Source organism: Pongo pygmaeus, chromosome 7 (assembly GCF_028885625.2).
Source record: "Pongo pygmaeus isolate AG05252 chromosome 7, NHGRI_mPonPyg2-v2.0_pri, whole genome shotgun sequence".
Classification (NCBI taxonomy): Eukaryota; Metazoa; Chordata; class Mammalia; order Primates; family Hominidae; genus Pongo; species Pongo pygmaeus.
This window is the reverse complement of record NC_072380.2, coordinates 108,968,244-108,991,343: the sequence shown is the minus strand read 5'-3', so window position 1 is coordinate 108,991,343 and position 23,100 is coordinate 108,968,244. Positions and strand designations below refer to the sequence as shown.

The 23,100-nt window shown below is 41.8% G+C and overlaps 1 protein-coding gene across 1 annotated transcript in view; it reads right to left on the bottom strand.

Moving 5' to 3' along the window:
* The window catches only part of SDC2 (syndecan 2), a 115,817-nt gene that overhangs the window by 5,622 nt on the left and 87,095 nt on the right, over window positions 1-23,100 (bottom strand). Inside the window, exons 2-3 of the mRNA XM_054497682.2 lie at window positions 12,484-12,595; window positions 3,646-3,779 (exon numbers count right to left, since the gene is read on the bottom strand). Coding sequence (XP_054353657.2) covers window positions 3,646-3,779; window positions 12,484-12,595 — 246 coding nt within the window. The remainder of the gene's footprint in view (window positions 1-3,645; window positions 3,780-12,483; window positions 12,596-23,100) is intronic.

Genomic DNA, 23,100 nt, shown 5'->3' with positions numbered 1-23,100 from the left:
ACAGAGTGAGACCCTGTCTCAAAAAAAATACTGCAGACAATAATCCTTCTCAGCTCTACTACTCTTCCTAAGTTCCTGAGAGCTTCCTACCATCTTCATTAGGACTCCACAGAGTCTAACATACCATGGCTCAGCAAAGCAATTGATTGCTTTCTGAAGGTTAGAGTTCATCCAAAATGGCGGCCTGCTAGTTAAGTCTAGAGGCTTAAAGAGTGTAAGAAGAAAAGACCTCACCTTCTTGGGCTGTGCAAGTAGCTCCTGTGGGACCCTGACCACATCATACTTCTTTTCTGCACCTTAAGGCCACCCTCATTGCTAGGAAGGACCATCAGCTAGACCAGGTGGATCCATTTGTACTCTAGGGTATGTAAGATCAATAGGTCCCTGTCTCAGTGAGCAGAATGCTATGCTTCTACTGAAGGTGGTATGTAATAAAGTATAATAAAGAATAACTGTCATTCCCAAATTGCAAGAAACCCTGTACTACCTAAACTTCAACCTGCCATGACTTACAAAAAGCAGAGGCCATAGAGAAATGTTCATTTCACTGGTGCACAATATGCACTGAAAATGTCACAGTCCTCTCTATTACTATGAGAGAAGGAAATACGACAGGCCTTCCCAGGCCTTCAGGTACCAAAATAAAGCAGAAGAGAGCAGCTCATTGGCAGTATTTTTCCTGAGTTTTTTCTATTCTTCTCATGAAAAGCCCATCATTAATTGGCTGCCTGGTGGAAAGACAGACAACAGATCAGAGAATGGATTATCTGGGTTCTAGTCTAGAAACCTTTTCACTGCTCATTAGTACTGCTTTACTATTACAAGTTAGAAAAGGGAAGAGCTCAAATGGTTGAATACTCAGGTTTGTGACTAGGGAGAGAGGTAAACAAGTTCTGGTGAGAAATGAAATGGACATAAGTAGTTACTGTAATATTAGAGACCGAGTTTAATTTATCCATATCCATATCAACTTTGTCCCATTATTATTACAAATCATATGGTTTCACCATGCGATTTTTGAGTCCCTAAAGTCATTTAAGAGAGTTGATCTTTTCAGTTTCCTCTGACTCAGCTTCTGATCCGGCAGGCTGAACAAAGTATACAATCCAGGGATCTGAGAGTGTGGGGATTGAAGGACTCCACAGAACTGGAGCCGCCCTGCAGCTGGAGGTGCACAAGCCTCAAGCGGCTCTGGGTGGAAAATTCATTTTTTAAGTCAAAATGTTTTATCGTATGGAAGCAGAGGCTTGACTAAGAAGATACCATTTTGTAATATGGAACTAATCTGAAATACCTTCACTCTTGTATGAATGTATGTGCAAAATGAATCTGCAAAAAGACAGCAGGGATAATTAAATGAGGCCAAGTAAAGATCTGCCACATCCATGTCTGGTTGTTTGGATGCCATGGAAATGGAACAGAAGTAAAAGCTTATGAGTGATGCTCTTCTCAAACAAATAACGAGATTCCTTTTTTTTGCATTTTACTCACTTACATTTACAACAAACTAGATAGGATATCTGTAACAGTGACATTAATGCCACTGTGAGACCAACTGAAAAGCAAAATCTACACTAATGGCATCCTAGAGGCAATGTTCAATTCGGCTGTACCACATAAACAGCAAAATGAAAAATTTAATCATTATTATTCATGTTATTCATGGTCAATATTACCATTATCAGTGTTGCAAACAGTGTTCAACACATAATGAATAGCACTCAATAAATCTCCTATAAATGGATGAATTTCTACTATTACTACATTGAACACAAATGATAGTAAGAATATAATTTTATTAAAATCTTTTGGGCTCCTTAATTTTTAAATTCACCTGCCAAAGTTCTATATTTTTTATCTTGATCTGATGCAATTACTTAATTAAAACCAATTTTTTAAAACTTAAATTAGTGGTCAATCCATTGCTGTTAACAAACCAGACAGAACTCTATGTCAAATTAAGTCTTGCTTAGGATACAACTCTCTGTCACTACAAGCCAAAACTCACCCAGGAGAGTTTCTTCCCTCAAGCTAGTGAGTCCTAATTGTCTCTGACTTCAACAGATTTAGTCAAGAGAAGTGGTCAAATAAAAATGTGGTAAGAGCCAAATGCATCTTTAGTAGATAGTAGATAATTGTGCTACACACACTCTGAGGCATTCAGTCATCCTACCACCAATTGCACCTGCACTTTTCATTTCTCCCTTTCTTTTTTTGTTTCATTCACTCAACTGATACATTGATACAGTAGCTTTTATGCATGGATCCAGCACATGCCAGGTGAGTCGGTCTCAGTTCTCATAGGGCTCTCCCTGCCTTCCTACCGCCTGGCTTGTGAAGTCTACCACTAATAGTAATTGACCCTTCTTGGTCCCACAGAGAGCACTTCAATTTGGACAGGGCTGGCTTCCTGGCTGTTCCACATCTGCAGAAACCCATCCAGCGGTGCCATTCACCATTCCAGTCACAGGCACTGGGAGGATGGAGGAGGAGGAAGAACAAAGGTACTCTGGGGCAAGGGTAAGAAAAGCCCACATGCATTCCTGCCTGAAGACAGGATGATTCTTACTCCAAGGAAGGCCTGTCACCACCTTCATCAAACAGCCTTCCATATCCATATCCTGTCTGCTGCTAGAGCTTGGCAGCATCTCATTTCTAATCAACAGATGGGTGAGCTCTAAAAGGGGATGCTTGTGCTTCTAAGTTTTCTTAAGCCGTATGTTACCCCTGCACTGACTGCAAAGTCTACCACTACAGTTATTACACATGCTCATTTGGTGAATTGGCTTGGTCTCTTCTGCTCCACCAAATTCAATTAATGCTTACAGAATGGTGACTAGGTCTCAGGTGCCATGGTACATGCACTCACGTTTCATCTTCTTCACGGCCCATAGGAAATGGGTTCAGAAGCTAAGAAACGTGACTGGATCCAGGATTTGAAACTTAGGTCTTTGCCAGACTTTAATATGCATGTTCTAACTTCAGTGGGTTACCTATTAGTGGATGGTCAGCTAACTGCAATATTAACGAGGTCAAAATCACACGCTCCAAGTTTTCATTAGCTGGTCACTCTACTCAGGTCTAAGGCCAAAGACCTTATTCTTCATAAGTCAGCTCTCAAAATGAATATATACAGATGTACCCAGGTTCATCATCATCATTGAGAGAGGTCAAGGATTACATACTACTGATGGTCGGCCTAAGAAGACTGAGAAATGACTTAGTGAGACTAGGACCACCTCAGGACGTGACCTGGAGTCTTCTAATTACATAACCTACAAACCAGGAAACCAAAGAAACAGGGCTTTACTTCTTAACTGGGCTTCAGATGTTCCTTAAGAAGGAGGGCCATGTGAAAAATAGTTGTATATAATTTGAGCCTGGATGACAGAAATTATAAGTGGGTAAATGCCAAAATGATCAAAAAGAGTAAGGAAGAGCCATTTATAACACCACCTGAAGACCCTTTGTCCTTACACAATTTTAAGTGGGGCCTTTTAAAAGAACTGTTACGTACATAGTTCATGATGGGTAGCTCCAAAAAGAAGAAAATAATAAAAAAGGGACTGTTGTGTACAGTCAGTAAAGTGGAGCGTTTATAATAACCTGATAATGCAATGCAATGCAATGGAAAATAGAACGCACCTTTGTCTGAGCAGGTATCTTGTTCTGTATATTCAGCGTCATGGTTTCCACTTTTGGAGCAGCACTAGTGAACGGTATCTTTGGAAGTGGTCGAGATGTTGTCAGCTCTGGACTCTCTACATCCTCATCAGCTCCTGGAAAAGTAAGCGAAGATGAACTGAGCATGGCAATCATGACACAGATGCCTCCATTATCAGGCACTATGGCCTGACGTTGACACTGACGGAATCATGTTCTTTCAAAATGCTGGCTCCTTAAGACTTCAGCACAAAGCTTCCTGTGGTCTTCACCATGATGAAGAAGTGATTTCAAAGGTGTCTGTGGGTAGCCTAGCAGTTTTTCCTTAATAGTATTATCCTGAACACTCAAGTAGCCCTTCTTTTGCTTGCATGTTCCTTCTCTCCCTGCTTGACAAGATTTTTTCCCATCTACACTGAAACATGCTCCATTTCCATTTTAAGAACACAACAGGTCAGGTGTGGTGGCTCGCGCCTGTAATTTCAGCACTTTGGGAGGCCGAGGAGAGCGGATCATGAGGTCAGGAGATCAAGACCAGCCTGGCCTATACGGTGAAACCCCGTCTCTACTAAAAATTTAAAAATTTAGCTGGGCGTGGTGGCGCACACCTGTAATCCCAGCTACTCGGAAGGCTGAGGCAGGAGAATCACTTGAACCCGGAGGGGGAGGTTGCAGTAAGCAGAGGTCACACCATTGCATTCCAGCCTGGGTGACAGGGTGAGACTCTGCCAAAAAAAAAAAACCCACAGCAAAACAAAATGCAAACAGGAAAACTCTCCTATGGCTGACTCCTTATTTCATGTGAGTTCCTGCCCTCTCTCCTGGGTTTTTGTTTTGTTTCTTTTTTTTTTTGAGACGGAGTCGCCCTGTCGCCAGGCTGAAGTGCAGTGGCACAATCTGGGCTCACTGCAACCTCTGCCTTCCAGGTTCAAGTGATTCTCCTGCCTCAGCCTCCCGAGTAGCTGAGACTACAGGCGCATGCTACCACACCCAGCTAATTTTTTGTATTTTTAGTAGAGACGGGGTTTCACCATGTTGGCCAGGATGGTCTCGATCTCTTGACCTTGTGATCCACCTGCTTCAGCCTCCCAAAGTTCTGGGATTACAGGCGTGAGCCACCATGCCTGGCCCTCTTCCTGGTTTTACAGGCAGATTTCTCCAATGGGGGTGGATACTCACTAGGTCTTGTCCTCATCATCTTCTCTACTCTGCATTCTACTCCCTCCAGGAGCATTTTCCCTGTCATCACTATTAATACTGTTTTGTTAAGGTCACCAGTATCCACAGCACCCAATGGCACTTTTCAGAATCGCCTTCCTCTAGTAGAACTTCCTAGCACCACTGCACACTGTCAAGTGCCATCTGCTTCCTGACAAACCCTATTTCTTTGGGTTCCTAAGAGTTCCTGGCTTCCCCCTCACCTTTCTGGCTATTCTAAGTTTCCTTTGCTGGTTTATCCTCCTCTACCTGAACATCAAATATCAAAGAGTATCTGAAGATCTGTCCCTAAGCCTCTTCTTCCTCTACACTTTCTCCCTCATCCATGTCCACAATGTCAATAAATGATGAGCTAAGCACAGATGATAACTAAATTTACATCATCGGCTTTTACCACCCCTCTCAAAGTCAGACTCATATCCAGTGGCCTTCCTGGCATTTTCACTTGAATGACTCAAAGGTACAACACACCTCTGTACATGTCCAAACCAGAGCTCATGGTCCCTTTGTCTTCTCCTCGTGTGACCTTGCAGTGACTGAAGTCCTCTGTTCCTACACACCAAAACTCTGACTTCCTCTTCCTTACCTTGTTTTTGAATCCATTATCCAGTCCTATCAATCTTATCTTCTTATTATCCCTCCACTCTTAACACCATTCTACAGTTCCCGGGCCACCACTGCAATCCAAGCCACTGTGACCTTTCCATGAACCACTGTACCTGCCTTCTTCCTAACAGGCCCCTGAGTGCCTAACATGGTGTCTAAGACATAACAGGCTCTGATCTGGTATTTGTTCAACAAGTGACTTTCTACCTGAGCACAATTTTTGTTTGTTGTTGTTGCCTTTTCACTAGAATAGCATTTGAGAATTTCTGACATCCAAATACAACATTCCTTTTAAGTTGATCATTTGTCAAATTTGTAACAACTCAAACAAACTCCAACTCTGTAACTCAAACTAACCAGGCTTCCTCAGACAATAAATGAAAAATACCTCTAAATTCCTCAAACAAAAGAAAATGGGTATTTTCCACAGAATCGTATCAATGCAATAAGCAAGTGGGAAAGCAACACATGCTGGAAACACGTGCGATGGCTATGGTTCACTTCTTTCTTTTTCTTTTCTTGCTCTGTCACCCAGGCCAGAGTACAGGGGTGCGATCATGGCTCACTGTAGCTTCAAAATTGCGGGCTCAAGCAATCCTCTCACTTCAGCCTCCTGAGTAGCTGGAACTAAATATATGTGCCACTGTGCCCAGCTAATATTTAAAAAAAAATGATTATTATTTTTTTTTTGTAGAGACGGGGTCTCAACTATGTTGCCAGGTTGGTCTCGAGCTCCTGAGCTCAAGGGATCCTCCTGCCTGGGTCTCCCAAAGTGTTGAGATTATAGGTATGAGGCACTGTGCCTGGCTCCTGGCTGGTTCATTTCTTAATTTATCAACTGTCTCCTTTAATTTCAAAACATATATATTCATTATTATACAGAAGAAATGGCAGGGCATGTTGGAATAAATACAGGGTTTGGTATTAAGAAAGCAAACAAACCTAGTACTGTTTCTGGCATTTATTAGCTCTGTACTCTTAGGCAAGTAATAATACTTGAGTCTTGGTTTCGTCATCTGTAAAATGGGGCTAATAACAACTAACCCACGAAGGTACATATATATCACAGAAACATGTCTAACAGACATGATACATATTTAAAGCATTCTATATAAACTGTTATGTAAATATAGGTCATTAATAATGATGGGTCCAGAAATATAACGCTGTTTTATCAGGTGACCTAATTATCTATCAACATTTTACATATAATATGCTTAATTTGTTCCTACAATGAATCATTTTCTTACAAAGAATAAGAATAAAACTTCAATGAGAAATGAAAAATTTCAGTCTAGGGCTTTTAAAGACCCCCTTGTTTCACAAGAGTTACCAATATGAGCATCAACCTAGAAGTGGGATGAATCTGTATGAGGGAAGAGATTTGTAAAGTAGAAAATCCTTGAGCTGGCACTTTTAAAGTTAAAGACAGGGCCAGGCACAGTAGCTCGCGCCTGCAATCTTAGCACTTTGGGAGGCCGAGGCCAGCGGGTCATGAGGTCAGGAGATCAAGACCATCTTGGCTAACATGGTGAAACCCCATCCCTACTAAAAATAAAAAGAATTAGCCAGGTGTGGTGGCGGGCGCCTGTAGTCCCAGCTACTTGGGAGGCTGAAGCAGGATAATCGCTTGAACCTGGGAGGAGGAGGTTGCAGTGAGCTGGAATACCGCCACTACACTCCAGCCTGGGCGACAGAGTGAGGCTCTGTCTCAAAAAAAAAAGACAGATGGGAAATCTGTCTCAGATGGCTCTGCTGCTTTTAATATCTTTATTAAAAACATTAACTCTTTTGCTCAAACCAGAAATCTCGGAGCCCCACTGAGTATCTCCTCGTTCAGGTCCTACTGTTCTCCCTGTCTGAAATAGACTACTCCAAGGCCTGTTTCCACCTGGGAAACTCCTGCTCACACTATCAAGTACAGCATCAATATCACCCCCTCTCTGAAGCCTTCCTTCATCTCTCCATCAGGGCACCGGTTCTGTCTCTATGTTCCCATGCTCATTCTCTTTTTTTGGTGTTGTTGTTACCCAGACTGGAGTGCAATGGTGCGATCACAGCTCACTGCAACCTCCGCCTCCCGAGTTCAAGCGATTCTCCTGACTCAGCCTCCCAAGTAGCTGGGATTACAGGCATGCGCCACCACGCCTGGCTGATTTTTGTATTTTTATTAGAGATGGGGTTTCGCCATGTCAGGCTGGTCTCAAACTCCTGACCTCAAGTGATCCACCCACCTCAGCCTCCCAAACTGCTGGCATTACAGGCGTGACCCACCACACCCAGCCTAATTTTCTTTTTTAAAAATAACATTTTCTTTTACTTATGGTATGAATGTGTCTCCCCAAAACCCATGTGTTAAAACCTAATCTCCAATGCAATAGTAATAAGAGGAGGGACTTTAGGAGATGAGCAGGTCATGGGGGCAGAGCCCTTATGGAATGGAATTAGTGCCTTTTGGAAAGAGGCTTGAGGGACACTGTTTGTCCCCTTTGCCATGTGAGGATGCAGCAGGAAGGCACCATCTAAAAAGAAGTCAGAAAGCCCTCACCAGACACCAAATCTGCTGTGCCTCGATCTTTGACTTCCCAGCCTCCAGAACTGAGACCAATAAATTTATAAATTACCCAGTCTAAAGTATTTTACTATAGCAACCTGAATGGACTAAGACAACTTATAAAAATAATACTTTTTAAAATACATTTGCATGTATTAATTTGGAAACACAAAAGAAATAAATACAATTATCCTATCGCCAGAGAAAACACTGTTAGATTTTATTTACTGAAGTGTCCCTAGAAACCCATGTACTGAGTAATTACGAAATACTTTCTCAATGAATGAATATCCTCTGTGTCTTCTCACCTTCCAAATGAGCTTTTCATTTTTGACATGACAGTCGCACACTCTTAAGAACTCTTATGTCTCAGAACATTCCTGTTTTATAGTATCCTGTTTTTGTGCCATTGTTCGAACATCTGCTTTTCTCTCTGAATTTACTATGTTTTTCTGTGAATTTTCTTCTTCCTGTAAGTGGCTGTCCTCTCCCAATTTGGGGGTTTCTCTTTCTCTCTTGTTACAAGTTTTTCCTAAATATCTGGGGAGCCTTGGTTGCCTGTTTATATTGAAGAGGGAAACACCAAAAAGAGGACTAGAAGCTTTGAGCACACAGGAGAGGTGTGTCAAATGTGGGCATCATCCCCTTGACTGAAATTTTTCATTTCTCATTGAAGTTTTATTCTTTGTAATACAGAGCTGTATGCTTCATTGGAGAGCTCCCATGCCACTCTCTTTGAATTGGTCCAGCTTCCCAGAGGAGAGCCTCCCAGTCCCCTACCCAGAGGGTAAAAGGACAGACTGCCAGTGTTCTGGGAACTGACTGGGAGAAGACAAGACAACTGGAGATCACACCACATTAAATTATTCTTAACCTAAGAACTTATTCTCTCTGTTTTACATAAGGTACCCCCAGCCCCATCTGTTCCTGAAATACCCCCAGGTTCTGTTTTATCCTCTCCAGATAATAAATCTCCAGGTTTCCCTCTGAGGGCAGGGAACATGAGCCCCTTCACTGCATGACAGAGGAAAGGAATCAGGGGATCTATTTCTTAAACAGACTTCCAGCCAATCATCCTGAGTTTAACATCACTCTCACCCTCCACTGAATGCCACCAATTCCTAGGTCCCAAGAGATTCTGCTGTGTTAACTGGGTTGCTTCTTGGCTCTCCCCACTGCTAACTAACTCGGCCTTTCTGAAGCCTGCCAAGTCTATCCCCACTAGCTCATCTTCTTCCCAGCTTTCAAAACTTCATGGCTTTTGTTTCCTTTACTGTTTTGTTTGTCCTTATGAGTTCACGCCCAATTCTTTTATCGTCAATTTAGTTGCATACTGAAAGGTAGTAGTGTTCGATCTGCCATCTTTAACCAAAGGTCTATATTTTAACTCTTACATTTTTGTTATACAGCCCTTTCCTATATTATGTCACCCCTCACCAGGTATCACAATGATTATTTCTCATGTTTGTATTTCTTTCATTAGACTCTTGGTCCCCTACAGACAGAGACCAAGTCTTTCTTATCTCTGTGCCCCAAGAGCATGGCACAGTGTGTGGCACACAGCAAATGCCTATGAAGGGTTTCATGTTTGCTTATGCCCATACTTGAGCCCACATAGAGAACATAGTCCTATCTCCTTGCCCAGGAAGTCCCCTCTGGGCCTTCAGCCATTTCTTCCAATCCATTTGCTTTTCTACTGGATAGCTGGATGGAAGAAGGGACAATTGGTACACTGGCCAAACCCTGGGGTATTTTTAAGCTGGAACCGGGTAATTCTAGAAGGGGTTTATGACACAAGGAGGAAGAACAGCAAAGGAATGAAAGAAAACACTCTCTCACGCCCAACTCCCTCACTTTCTCGGTTCTATTACCTTCTAACAGCGTGACCTGAGGCAAGTGAATCTCTCTGTGCCTCAGGTTTTCTCGTGGGAATAATCGAAATACTAATATAATCTATCGTTTCAGACATGTTATAGGGGTTAGAGCAGTTCCTGACACAGTTAAAAGCTTCACAAATTTTAGTTACAAGTACTGCTGCTTCATGCTGGAAAACAACACTCCCAGCTCAGTGTAAGGTGGTTTCCAAAGTCAGGAACGAAGCTCTTTCACTTCTTCACAGCAGTGATCTGCCTAAGGCTAGGGCCATGGCACAAGCAGTGTGGGCCCATGTTTAACCCTCAGCTTGATCTATCTGATCAGTGGGTTCAGGACTTCAAATGACCCTCCCTAACTCTCTTTTACCTGGATGGGGGCAGGGGGTCTGTAGAGGTTGGCAAAGTCATTGTGTTGATTTGCTAAGACTGTCCTTAAGTTTAATTTAAAGAAAACTTACTTTAAGCATACTGTTTTCTTTAAATTAAACTTAAAAGTCAACCTTAGCAAATCAGCAAAATGACTTCGCCAACCTCTACACCCCACTAACAACTCTTGGATTCTAAGATCTGTGAAGTAGGAACAAAAAAGGTCCATAGTTATTATTTCCTGGGACATATTGAAGATGACAGTTACAAAGCACTCTTAAGGTGCTAAAAAAAAAAAAAAGAGGTGCCATGAGTGAAAGATACTTACAGAATTGTGGGCAATAAGAACAACTCTTTTCACACCCAGTCTGTGATATATATCACTCTCCCAAGAATAACTAGAGTTATTTTTACATTAGGACTGCATTGTAAGCTCATTGTTACTAGGTCAGCAACCACCTCTTGTCTTTCTCAGACTTTCTGCTTTTCAACTTAAAACATTCACTCTTACATGGCTAGATTTCTACCAAAGACACAACTGATTTTAATTTGTTCTGGGTCATTCTGAAGCCCAGCTCAATCTGATCACAAAAGTTATACCGAACATAGATATCTAACAATCTGTTGAATCTGTTATAAAAACCCTAAAGCAAAAAAGGTCTGGATAAGTCTTGCCTACCATGCTGCTGACCACAAATTTCTCACTTGACTATTAATTAAGTATGTGGAAAGCTCTTCCTTTTTTTGAGCTTCCTTTGGGTTGATATGGTTTGGCTGTGTCCCCACCCAAATCTCACCTTAAATTGTAGTTCCCATAATCCCCACATGTCATGGGAGGGAGCTGGTGGGAGATCACTGACTCATGGGAGTAGTTACCCTCATGCTGTTCTCATGACAGTGAGTTCTCACGAGATCTGATGGTTTCATAATGGGCTTATCCCCTCTTGGCTCATACTTCTCTCTGCTGCCACCATGTGAAGAAGTACATGTTTGTTTCCCCTTCTGCCATGACTGTAAGTTTCCTGGACCTCCTCAGGCATGCTGAACTGTGAGTCAACTAAACCGCTTTTCTTTTATAAATTACCCAGTCCCTGTGTTGTTAGCAGGGTGAGAATGAACTCATACAGGGGCCATTCTGAGAACAGGGGAAATATTCATCAATTATGGTAGATTGCAAATGTGACCAGAATCCCTTAATCCTCTGTGTATATATATCCTCTGTAAATGTGACTTTATGAATCCTTTCACTAAGAGGTGGAGTCTGTTCTGGCCTTCTGACTTGCTTCAACCAGTAAATGTAGTAAAAGTGATGCTGTGCCCAGTTCTAAGGCCTGGCTGCAAGAGGCTTTGCACACTTCTACTTGCTGTTACTGTGAAAAAATGGCTTGCCTACTGGAGAATGAGAGACCACACGAACAGGACCCAAGTCTGCTCAGCTGCCCCAGAGATATGAGTACCCAAAAGCTGCAAACCCAACCTAAAGCTGTACACTCAACCGGCAGCTGACCACTGACATGTGAGGGAGCCCAACCAGCCTAGCCTACATCACCAACCTACAGAATAATGAGTTAAATGAATGACTGTTACTTTAAGCCACCAAGTTTTGGGGTGGTTTATTATGTAGCCTTAGAGTGGTAATAGATAACTATTAATAATATACTAAGGAATCTGATTATGTCACTACATAATCATTTTACTTGGCTGCTGCATTTTCCTCCTACAATACCCTAGGAATAAAAACGTATTAACTTCTTGGTCTCAACTACAATTTTTAACATAAGGTAGGTGGTTTTATGAAACCAGTGTTTGAGGGATTTCTTGAAGGGTGGTTTCCATGACATCACTCTGAAAGTCTTAATAAGATTAAAAGCTAATGTTGACAGAGCACTATGTGCCAAGCCCCCAAATCTAAGAGCTTTAGATGTGTCAACTCCCTTTTAATCCTCACAACAACTTTATGGTAAGGACTATTGTTACTTTCCATTTTATAAAGGAGGGAACTGAGGCTCAGCAAATAAATTCTCAAGATCTCACAGTGTAAGTGGCAGAGAGAGCTAGAATTAGCACCCAGGCCCTTTGATTCCAAAGACCGTGCCCTTAACCACTGTGCATCCCGCCTGTCTGCTTGAAGTAAGTGCAGTAAAATGTGTGTGCGTGCATGCCTGGAGAATGAGGTCCAGTGTTTAGAAGCAGCCACCTTACCCGAGCCAGACGCAGAAGCGTAGTCATCGTCATCAATAGGATACACTCCTGAAGCTTCTTCAACGGAACTGTTGTCAAGGTACATGTCTTTATCAGATGTCAGCTCTGCTCTCTGAGAAAGGAAAGACAAGGGAGTCAGGATGTTGAGAGATTAAGAAACATACTTGTATATCTGATTGTTCAGGTACATACTGCAGTGACTACCCCCCCACTCCCACAGTAGTCTGAATCCACATCTCTGGCCACAGTCTTCCTCAGGCACCCTGACAATTTACAGCAATTTGATAGGTGAGCACAGACTAATACCTGCAAGGGAAGCCTACACAGCTTAACCCAGTAGAATGAAAACAGTTTGGAGATCTAAACTCCTATCTTGGGCTTATTTTGTTGCATTCCACTAAACTTACCTGACTTTCAGCCATCCCAATGCTAGTTATAAGCCATCTTGGGCATTCTCTTTGTCACTCCCTTACTAGAAAGGGAACAAAACACTTAGGACTTTCTTGGGGATGAATGCAAAGGTATTACGGCTTAGCTTAGGCTAAATAATCACCCATGGATCCATCAAATCCTACCAGTGCTTGCAGGCCTGGCAATGCTCAGAACTTTACCGCTACAGATGAGAGATCCCCAGTCACCCGGGTCCTCGGGCCATGCAGGCCTTTCTACCCCAGCCCAGACCTGTGCTGAGGCCAGGCACAGTGTCCAGAGAGGAGCAGCGCCCTTGAGGCTCACCTGACAGGGAGAAAGCCCACTGCACGCCTGCTTCTAGGGCTCATTGGCTTAGCAAAGCCTTAATGACAAATACAGATAAACCCACACGAGCACATTCTTTTTCTATTACTGACAACTGGTAATAGCAAATCACACGCTTAATATGGAGAGGGATCAGTCACTAAGTATACCAGTTCCACAGCTTCTTAACTCTTCAGTAAGAGTTTAGTATTAAAATTCAACCTAATCCTGTCAAAAGAAGAACCTGCATGAACTGGAGACAGAGTAGAGGTATAAGACTTTAAAAAATGGTTTTAGTAAATTGATATTTTACTACCATTATCTCACAAAAGCCCAGGAAAAAAATAATAAAGCAGACAGGCAGCTTTTAAACAACGCTTGTTTGGAAACAGGCAACACTCATTATTGCTCTATTTTTAAAAATCATATAGAATGTTTGCTCTTAACAGAAATTATAAAATAATGTTTCCCTTACTACATTGGCTTTCATTAGATTTAATCTTAAAATAAAACTTTCTCTTCCAGCAGTCGCTGTGATTGGAACCTTCCTAAGAGGACAGGTCCAACCCTCCGTAACAGTACCATTTTATTTTCTCAGGTTTCAGCGGCTGGCTAGCAAGGCTAAAGCACTTTAAACCTGAGCCCACATTCTCCACCAGGCCTCAGTGCCAACTGAAAGCAAAGTATGGGAATCTATTTTGTTTGAGCTATCACACTGGTGGATTCTGAGAACTGAAACCTTAGGGACTGGTGTTCCAGTGGCCTGGACCACCCTGAGCCAAGAGTGTGCTGCAACTTTTCTACTAGAATGGTCAGAGCTTAACTCTGCAATCTGACGCCACCCTGTTACACTGGTTTCCAAGGCTATCACCATTCCAGACTGTAATTCCCAAAGCTTGTGAACTGTGTCAGGAGCCCTGTGTTCTACAGCTCTATCATCAACTGCCTCCTCTTAGGCTCTCAGCTCCTTTAAAGGCAAGGCTTCCCTCCCCCAATCACAGTGCCTGGCATATAGTAGATGCTCAGTAAACACCGCTTGGGTTGAACCACTGTTTGTGCTCCCATGAAAAAGCCATTCTCAGTCCTGCTTGTCTTAAACTTTGTCCCATTTACTTCCCCTGGAGGACCTCCTGGTTTCTTCTCTCAAATCCTGTCTACTATGAAACAGGCTGTGACTTCTCCACTCCTTATACACCTCCTAATTATAAAGTACTATTTTAGGATTTTGTAGCATATGAACAGTTTAAGACATAAACCCTCACTGTTACTTTTCATTGTTTCGTGTGTATTTTTCTTGCCCCTCAGCAGAGTACAACTCATTGAAGGCAGGTTTTGAATGACCTGTGTTCTCTGTCCCTCTCAAAATGCATGGACGCAAAATAAATATTTGACTGAGATTACTTAAACCAAATTGGCCTTGGACTGAGGTTTCAGAGTTACATGTCACAAGACCTCCAGGATCCTCGTAGTTTAAAATCTCTCCATTTTAAGCCTAGGAGACCATCTGCCCCAAACCTCCTATAGCTTGCATTGCATCTATTTAAGTAACCTAGAGTCTTAAAAGTAAGCAAAATATTCCCTTTCAATGTTAGAAACTTGTTTCCCTTTTCTTAACATTGAATGACTTTCATTTTCCTCTTGGCTCTGTCAATGAAGTTTGATGTGGCAAGGGTAACATTGAGATACTTAATCCCTATGTGTAAATTGAATTTCAATTCATTAGATGACCCAGTTGTCTGGACTAACACATCTGTCATGCCACCAGGCAGATGAGCCAAAAATGCCTCCCAGAGAATTCTAGCCACCTCACCGTTCAACCACACTGGCAGCCTGACAAGCCAACTGACTTCCTGGGACAGCCATCAGGCCTGTATTTCAACAAGACTTGGGGTGGAAGTCAGGGTGTGTCTAGAGAAGCTGGCTTACCCTCAGCCACTCAGTTACGTGGGGTCTACAGGGCTCCAGGGTGGTCTCTGGGCTGACCAGATGTTTAATGTGTTTAAAGGCAGCCAAAAGTGTGTTTCTCTGTGATCCAGGGTGGTGAAAATAATTTTGACCTCAAAGTTCTCTCCCACTCTGGTTTCAGGAGCACCAAGAACATAGGAGAAATTACCAATATCTTTCCATAAAGTCCAATTTAACATAAAGCAGGGCCCTTTTCACTCTGTAGCAGATAATGAATACCTCTATTGCCTTCCCCTTTAAAAAATAAAAAATAAAAAAAAACCCTGCGCTCATGACAAATTCCTTTTATGAAGACTCCACACTCTGTTCTGAAAGGGTTTCTGGAATGAACATGCCTAGGACGAGAAATGATTTATGTACCAATATTCCCTTGGGACAAGGAGACGAGCATCTCCTCAAGGCCATGAAAAGGGCTGAATTCGAAACTACCAATTTTACACCTGGTGAAATGTGGTCTGCTTGACTGAGGAGAAAACCTTGGGACATACTCTGCACACACTCCCTTACTCAATGGGACCGTGACGCTGGACGAAAGCAACTGGAAGGAAATGTGCAGAAGCACACAAGTCCAGAGCTGCAGCCTGGCTGTAGAATGTCATAACGAGGCTGTTTAATTTGGGACTGACCATCGCTGTGAGGCGGTGCCAATACTGTTGGCTAACAGGGTCCAGAGTACAAGCTGGGAGAAAAACAAAGCTGGTCTTTCAGACCTTTCCCTTTTGGCTGATGCAAGACGTGAATACAGGAGAGCAAAGGAAGACTGTGGAAAGCAACCAGGTACGACCAAGAAGAAAATGTGCGGCAGACAGATAGAGGGTTCTGCGTAATGCCACATTCAGCCAGGGAAACTGAAGCACTACACTGCCTCCATAGATGAAATTCCCAGAGGAGAATGCACATCTGATTCAGTTGTGTAAACCCACAATGCCTAGAAGGAAGGCAAGATACATACTTGTCTCCTATCTCCACCCCTTTGCCTCTGGCCCCCTGGCTCTGGCTAACTCATCATGTTGGGCCTGGACCTGGACTAAGGCCTCCTGACCTTGTCACTGCCCACGTCTGTGTCTTTGAAGCCATTCGATGCAGAGGGACTGTTCTTGAACTCAAACATCATCGTATCACTCTCCTGCCTTTATTGGCTCCCTGCCACATAGAGGATGACATAAAAACTCCTTAGCTGGGCCTAGCACAGTGGCTCACGCCTGTAATCCCAGCACTTTGGGAGGCCAAGGTGGGTGGATCACCTGAGGTCAGGAGTTTGAGACCAGCCTGGCCAACATGGTGAAACTCATTCTCTACCAAAAATTACAAAAATTAGGCGGGTGTGGTGGCAGGTGCCTATTAATCCCAGCTACTCGCAAGGCTGAGGCAGGAGAATCACTTGAACCCGGGAGGCAGAGGCTGCAGTGAGCCGAGACTGCACCACTGTACTCCAGCCTGGGAGACAGAGCAAGGAGACTCTGTCTCAAAAAACAAACAAACAAACAAAAAACAAAAGTCCTTAGCCTGGAAGAAAGTTCTTTACCAAGTGGCCTCAGCTGCAGTTCTAGTGTCAGCTGCTGCTGCTGCTTCTGCCCAAACCCCAGGCACCAATACAAAAATACCAAGAAGAGATCTGGTGACACCAATTTCCTTCATATTATACCCCTAAGAGGAAATAAACACCTTTAGGATGGAAAATTGAGGACAGCGATGGTGATCTAGGCCTTCCACATTTGATGATAAAAATTTAGAGTTTGATAAAGTGATTCAGCCCAAACTTATACGGTAGTTGTAATAAAAATGACAAGAACAAATGTTAATTCAATACACAAAAGATCAAGTGTACTAGAGCCTTGATTTAGTCAGAAACATCACAAACCTGTCCATTTTCTCAGCAAAGACAATTTGTAGGATAGCAACTGAACAAATCTATTTGTTTGATTTTTCTCATGTAGGTAAAACCTACACTGAACAAATACCATGTTTCAAACTGCCAGTGTGGAAATCTGTTATTTAGAAATTCAAATCCTTGCTTAAAAAACACAACGCCTTACCTACTAAGCAGAGGTCCTCCACATGCTTTCAACCAGTGCAACCAACACAGTGGTCAAAATAATTAAAGCTCAAATTAGTAAATGTCAAATTTACTTTACGGTTTTAACTCGGGTTAACAACGAAAGCAGAAGGTAGAAAACTTAATTATGGATAACTCAGACTCCCAGACCCAACTTTCAGAAAATTGCCTTTGAACATAAAAACAAAATATCCATGTGGTCTAATAATACGTTTCGTATCACATCACAGACAACAAACATCTAGACGATGCCTCCTGTTTTACGGTAAAGGCAGTCCAACCCCAATTACGACTCAAATGTATATTAACTTTTATGATGATTACAAAGTGCCAAAAAGGCTATAACTGTAGCTTATCTTTCCATAGGTGACTCAGTAAACTATTTTATTACTAGCAACACACATTATAAAGGAAATAATAATTAGCTAAAAATTTATTTCACCCACACAGTCACTCAGAGATGATATACCTGTCCTTAAGCTAAACTTGTCAATTCTGGCTTAGGTCTAGCCCAAAGGAACATACAATTTTAGAGCTTGACTGGACACTATAGTCACCAAGATCACTGATTTATTTCAAAAATGAAGAAACAGAACACCAGAGTGGCAAAGTAGCTCAAAAGTCCTCTGGTCCAGCTGGTGGCCAAACTGGAGCCCGAAGCTCTTGACACCTAAGTGTGGGCTCTTTCTGCTGCACTGCAATGCCCCACAATATGAGTGACATCAGACCATTCAGCCTTGGGTTCAAAAGGATTAGCTGTGGCTGTTAGGTGTTTATTATGTGCCAGGCATTTTGTGCTTAGCATTTTATTACACACTGGCTCATCTAATCATCTCAACAATCTCCAGGGCCTACCCAGGAGATTGTTGCCTGAAGTCATACAGCCCCAGAAGTAGGGACTTGGGACCTCAAAATGTGTGTCACTGAGCATGTTCAACATGCTGCCTACCTTGTCCTTCCCTTTTCCTGTGATTCACACGTAATAATAATAAAGGACTGGGGAAGAACTACAATAAAGAGCTGTGTTGAACTTGGCTTAATTCAGCATTTTCAAACTTTGATCATGGAAATTCTCCCCCCAGAATATCGATTTAACATCTTTCAGAACTAGTATTCTTGGCATCATAGATGGGGAAAAAATTGCACTGAGAGTTTTGAGTTCTGGCTTAACAGTTACTTCTCTGCCTAATACCCCTCAAATTTCCTACATGGAAGATGCCTGGAGCCATGTACACCAATTGTCATTCATTAATTTTTACTAACGCCATTTCTAACAAGCAGGTGACCTACGCAAACTAAAAATGTAACAGAAGGAAAGAACCCTTTGTTTACTGTGGGAAAAAGATCCTCTTGTCCTTGAATATGTTAGATATGGCTGACTTATAAGCACATACTGTTTGTTGTCTTTACTAGCACTTACTTTAAGGGTTTGTTTACAGAGAACTATCTAGTATGTAGCAATTTCCTAGGCTTACCTTATTATCCTGTATATACATACAAACCATCCATGGAAAAAAGCCAAAATCAAAAGTGAGGTCACACATGAAAGAGAATTCTTAACCCCCCCTACCTAAGAAATTCTTAAGAAAGGTCTTTAGGCTGGACACAGTGGCCTATAACCTCAGCACTTTGGGAGGCCAAGGCAGGCAGATCACCTGAGGTCAGGAGTTTGAGACCAGCCTGGCCAAGACGGTGAAACCCCGTCTCTACTAAATATGCAAAAAATTAGCCAGGCGTGGTAGCAGGTGTCTGTTACCCCAGCTACTTGGGAGGCAGAGGCAGGAGAATCGCTTGAACCCAGGAGACGGAGGTTGCAGTAAGCCAAGATCACGCCACAGCACTCCAGCCTAGGTGACAGAGCCAGACTCCATCTCGAAAACAAAAAAGAAAAAAAGAAGGGTCTTTAGTTCCAAACTGCTTCAAACATCTTAAATAGTTCTTAATTCACTATATAGAAAGCTAAAGTCTTTTTAAGAAACACTTCAACATCCCTTCCACAGAGTGGGAATGAATTTAAATGATTTACTCATGCATATTAGGAAAACAAACCCAAAGCCAAAAAAATAATCAGGTTACATGAAGGTAGAATCACATTTGGGTGGAAAGTGGGAGGCACAAGGATGACTGGGCTGGTCATAAAGATGTCAAGTAATAGGCAACTTTGGAGAAATTCCTCTAGTTCCATGAAGCTTCTGAAACGACCCAAGGTCTGGGAGGTGACAGAATTCCTACTGTTATTATTTACAGTCCTTGAAGTCTGAACCACTCACTTGGAACGTACCACTGATGTTGGCTGTTCCTGTTGGATGCCTCTTATAGAGTAGGGCTCTTCTTATACCACTGAGAAAGTGAGTTCCTTGAAGATGCCCAAGACCCAGGCCTGAGCCTGATGCTTTCTGCGTCCTCTCCCTTGACCGCCGTTGTGTTCTAGGAACCAACGTATGGTAAAGGCTCAACAGAAAGTAGAAGAAGCCCTTTTTTCTAAGGGGCTGAATCCAAGCTTTATGCCATTTGGTGAAAGGAAATAATCAAGCCCTTTAAAGAAACTACCTGGTTACCCCACAACTGAGAAAAACAGATCAATGTTCTCTTACATGGTCTCTTTTGTAAAAAGCTGGAATTCGGCCTTATTCTGTGAGGGGGACTGCCAGAAAAGGTAAATGTGACCTTGGAAGAAATCTTGGGCTCATGAAGAAGGCCTCCAATGAGCCAGGCACGGCTCTGGTCTTTGGAAAACATTTAAATGGCTAAGGAGTGTGTTAAAAAGTAACACCAAGTTAGGGTACTCAACTGTAGAAATTCTCTTTTGTTTGAAAAAAGAACTAAACTTGCTTCAAAGCAGTTAGATTTCCTAAGCCAACAAAGCTCCAAGTAAAATCTGTTTCATAAAATGCTCAGCGCAATAATCAGTACATTAACTGCACCCCCACCAAACAAAAAAAAAACAAAAAAAACCAAAAAAAACTCTTGCCAGAGGATTACTTGGCACATCTAAACTTGTAGTCATGATTCAATATAATCAATGTCATTTTCAGAAAGGGGCCTTGCTGTATGTACTTTGGGGCATCTGGTGGTGTAAAACGATTTTTCTTCCTACAGTGTTTGTTTATTCATTCTACAGAACAGTACCTGGCGCAGTAAGTGGTTTGTTGGGTAAATTTAAAATAGCATCTCAGATATGATGATCCAGAAAGATCTCAAATGATTATTTAACTGAATGATGTCCCCTTCCCCTGTCCCCAAGCATCACAACACATAAAACAGGATGCACCCGCCCCCATCCTTCTCATTTCTCTTCAACCTAAAGCTTGGTAACAATGAGCAGCCCTGGGTACACACACTCGCTGAGTCTATGCTCACCTCCCAGTCATCGTATCACCGGAATATCATTCTACAAACTCATGTCATCCGAACCCTCAGGTGTTCCAAGCCATCATCTCATGATGAACCCTTAATTGAATAAAACCAGCTAAAAAGAAACTAAACCTTCGCACCCAAACTCTTGACACATTTCATACATTTTAATCAAAATAATTACAGAGACAACTAATTAAAAGCCAAATATCCCACCTGGAGAGAATGGTCACATTATGCCCTTTTGTTGCTTTTGAATTTCAAAACACTTGCATTACAAAATTCCATCAATACGTTTTTTAAAAATACACTTCATGAGACTGGTGTATTGCTTACACTAAAAACAAATAAACGAACAAGAAATCTTCCTCCTCAGCCACAAGGATAAAAGGCAACTGGGGGGAAAAAACAAAACAAAAGCAAAGCAGAACACACTGACAATTCTTACTTCTGTTTGTGGTAATGGGTTCAGATTCCTGATCCAGAGAGAGAAGGGAAGCAACCTTTGTCTTGAATTAAATTTTCTGGCAACAACAGTAGGGATGTATGAGGCAATGTATACTAAAGCAACGCCTGGGACTTTGAGTGGGATTATGTTGAATATGCATGACACACAAAAGGAAAATGTTCATGACTTACAGATGTGCTCCGCATTGAGCTTTCTTCCTTTTTTGGAATATCAAACAGAGGGAAGCGAGAGGTTTGCAGCCATGTTATCATAGGCATCGCTGCCTCTCCCCCTCCCAAACTAGAATATTCTAGTATTTATTTTGCTATCCATATGACCACAGTTTAGGCTAGAGTAAAAATAGAAGCTGTGTGAGCCTAACCTGAAAAGCTCCAAGTGCTGGAGAGGGTCAGCATTAATAAATTCTAACTGAAGTAATGAGATTCTGTTTCCTGGTGGAGTTTGGCAGGAGAAGGGGGGAAAAAGATATTTGGAATTTATTTCGTATTCAGAAGTGTTTTGTAAAAACTACCATAATGGAACAGAGTCCAAGTCAAGCACAGGAAGCCAACAGGCTCTGGTTTAGATTTAATAATTCACTTTAAGGGTTTTTCAACTGCTACAATTCTAGGCCCCAAGGCATAACCACATATATTCTCCTCCCTATACAAGGGCTGACAGAATGCCACAGAAAGCTTACAGGACAGAAAAATGGGAAAGACCTTGGGGCCAAAGGGCAGACCACACCTTTCCAGGCTTCAGCTCAGGCTGGAGAAAGAATCTGAGTTCTGAGACTCGCCACAGTCAATGGATAGAATTTCCAAGTGTTTCAGGGGTCTGGGCTAGAACTGAGTCTGAATGTCAATAGGAATATGGAACACTCTGCTGCTGGCCTGTAAAAAGAAGCCTTGACTATTTAAAAGATGCCAACTAACAGAAATTGGCACAGATCCTTTGGAAATCACATTGGCAATGTGTTTTAAGAAGCTATGAAATCTTTTATACTATTTGACCAGATGTTTCTTCTCCCAGGAATTATCCTAATGAAATAAAAGTTAGGGTGTTTACTACTGCATTAAAGACAAATCAGGGAGACAATCTCAATGTCCACTACAGGGGGGTACTATGTCTGGTAAATAATTATGCATGATATGTTAGTTTTCTCAACATAGCCATTAAAAATCATATACCACATAGTAATAAGTAAAAGTGTTTGTAACAATATATTAAATTTAAAAAGCATACATTAATTTTTTGTAGTATTACAACTATATTGCAATTTCATATATATATATATATTTTTTTTTTTTCAAATACATATATATATTTGGCCAAGCACTGAAAAGGGAATGGAAAATGAAGAAGAAAGATAACTGGTTAGGGTGGTGGATTTATGTGTAATTTTTTTCCTAATTGATATTACAGCTACATTTTTGGCACTATAATGTTGCTGAAAGCACAGAAAGCACAAGACCGATAAGTCATAGACACAAATGACTTGGAACCAGCTTTCAGACATCAACTGTGCAAATAAACTTTTGAAAATTAATTAACAGCAAATACATCCAAACACAAGACAGACACACACACACACACACACACACACACACTCTTATATATATAATATATCATATATATATTATATATAAATCAAAAGCGAGTATCATGAGCTGGGTGCAGTGACTCATGCTTGTAATCCCAGCACTCTGGGAGGCCAAGGCTGGAGGACTGCTTGAGGTCATGAGTTCAAGATCAGCCAGGGCAACATAGTAAGGTCTCATCTCTACAAAAGATTTTTTTAAGAAAAGAAGCAAATATTATGGAAGTATGTAAGTACTGAAAAAAAAAAAAAAAAGTCACACTTCAGAAAAATGCCAACTCACAGAACAGTGCTTGGGCCACTCCTGATCCATTTCACCTGTGGTCACAAAGGCAAACGGTCTAATAAAATGGATATTCAGTTGTTAAGATTTCAGGTTTTAAAAATTTCTGGGTCTAATAACCTGTCTTGTTAGCGCCTCCTTGCTCATGGGTTATTTCAAATGGAGGAAGCCACTCC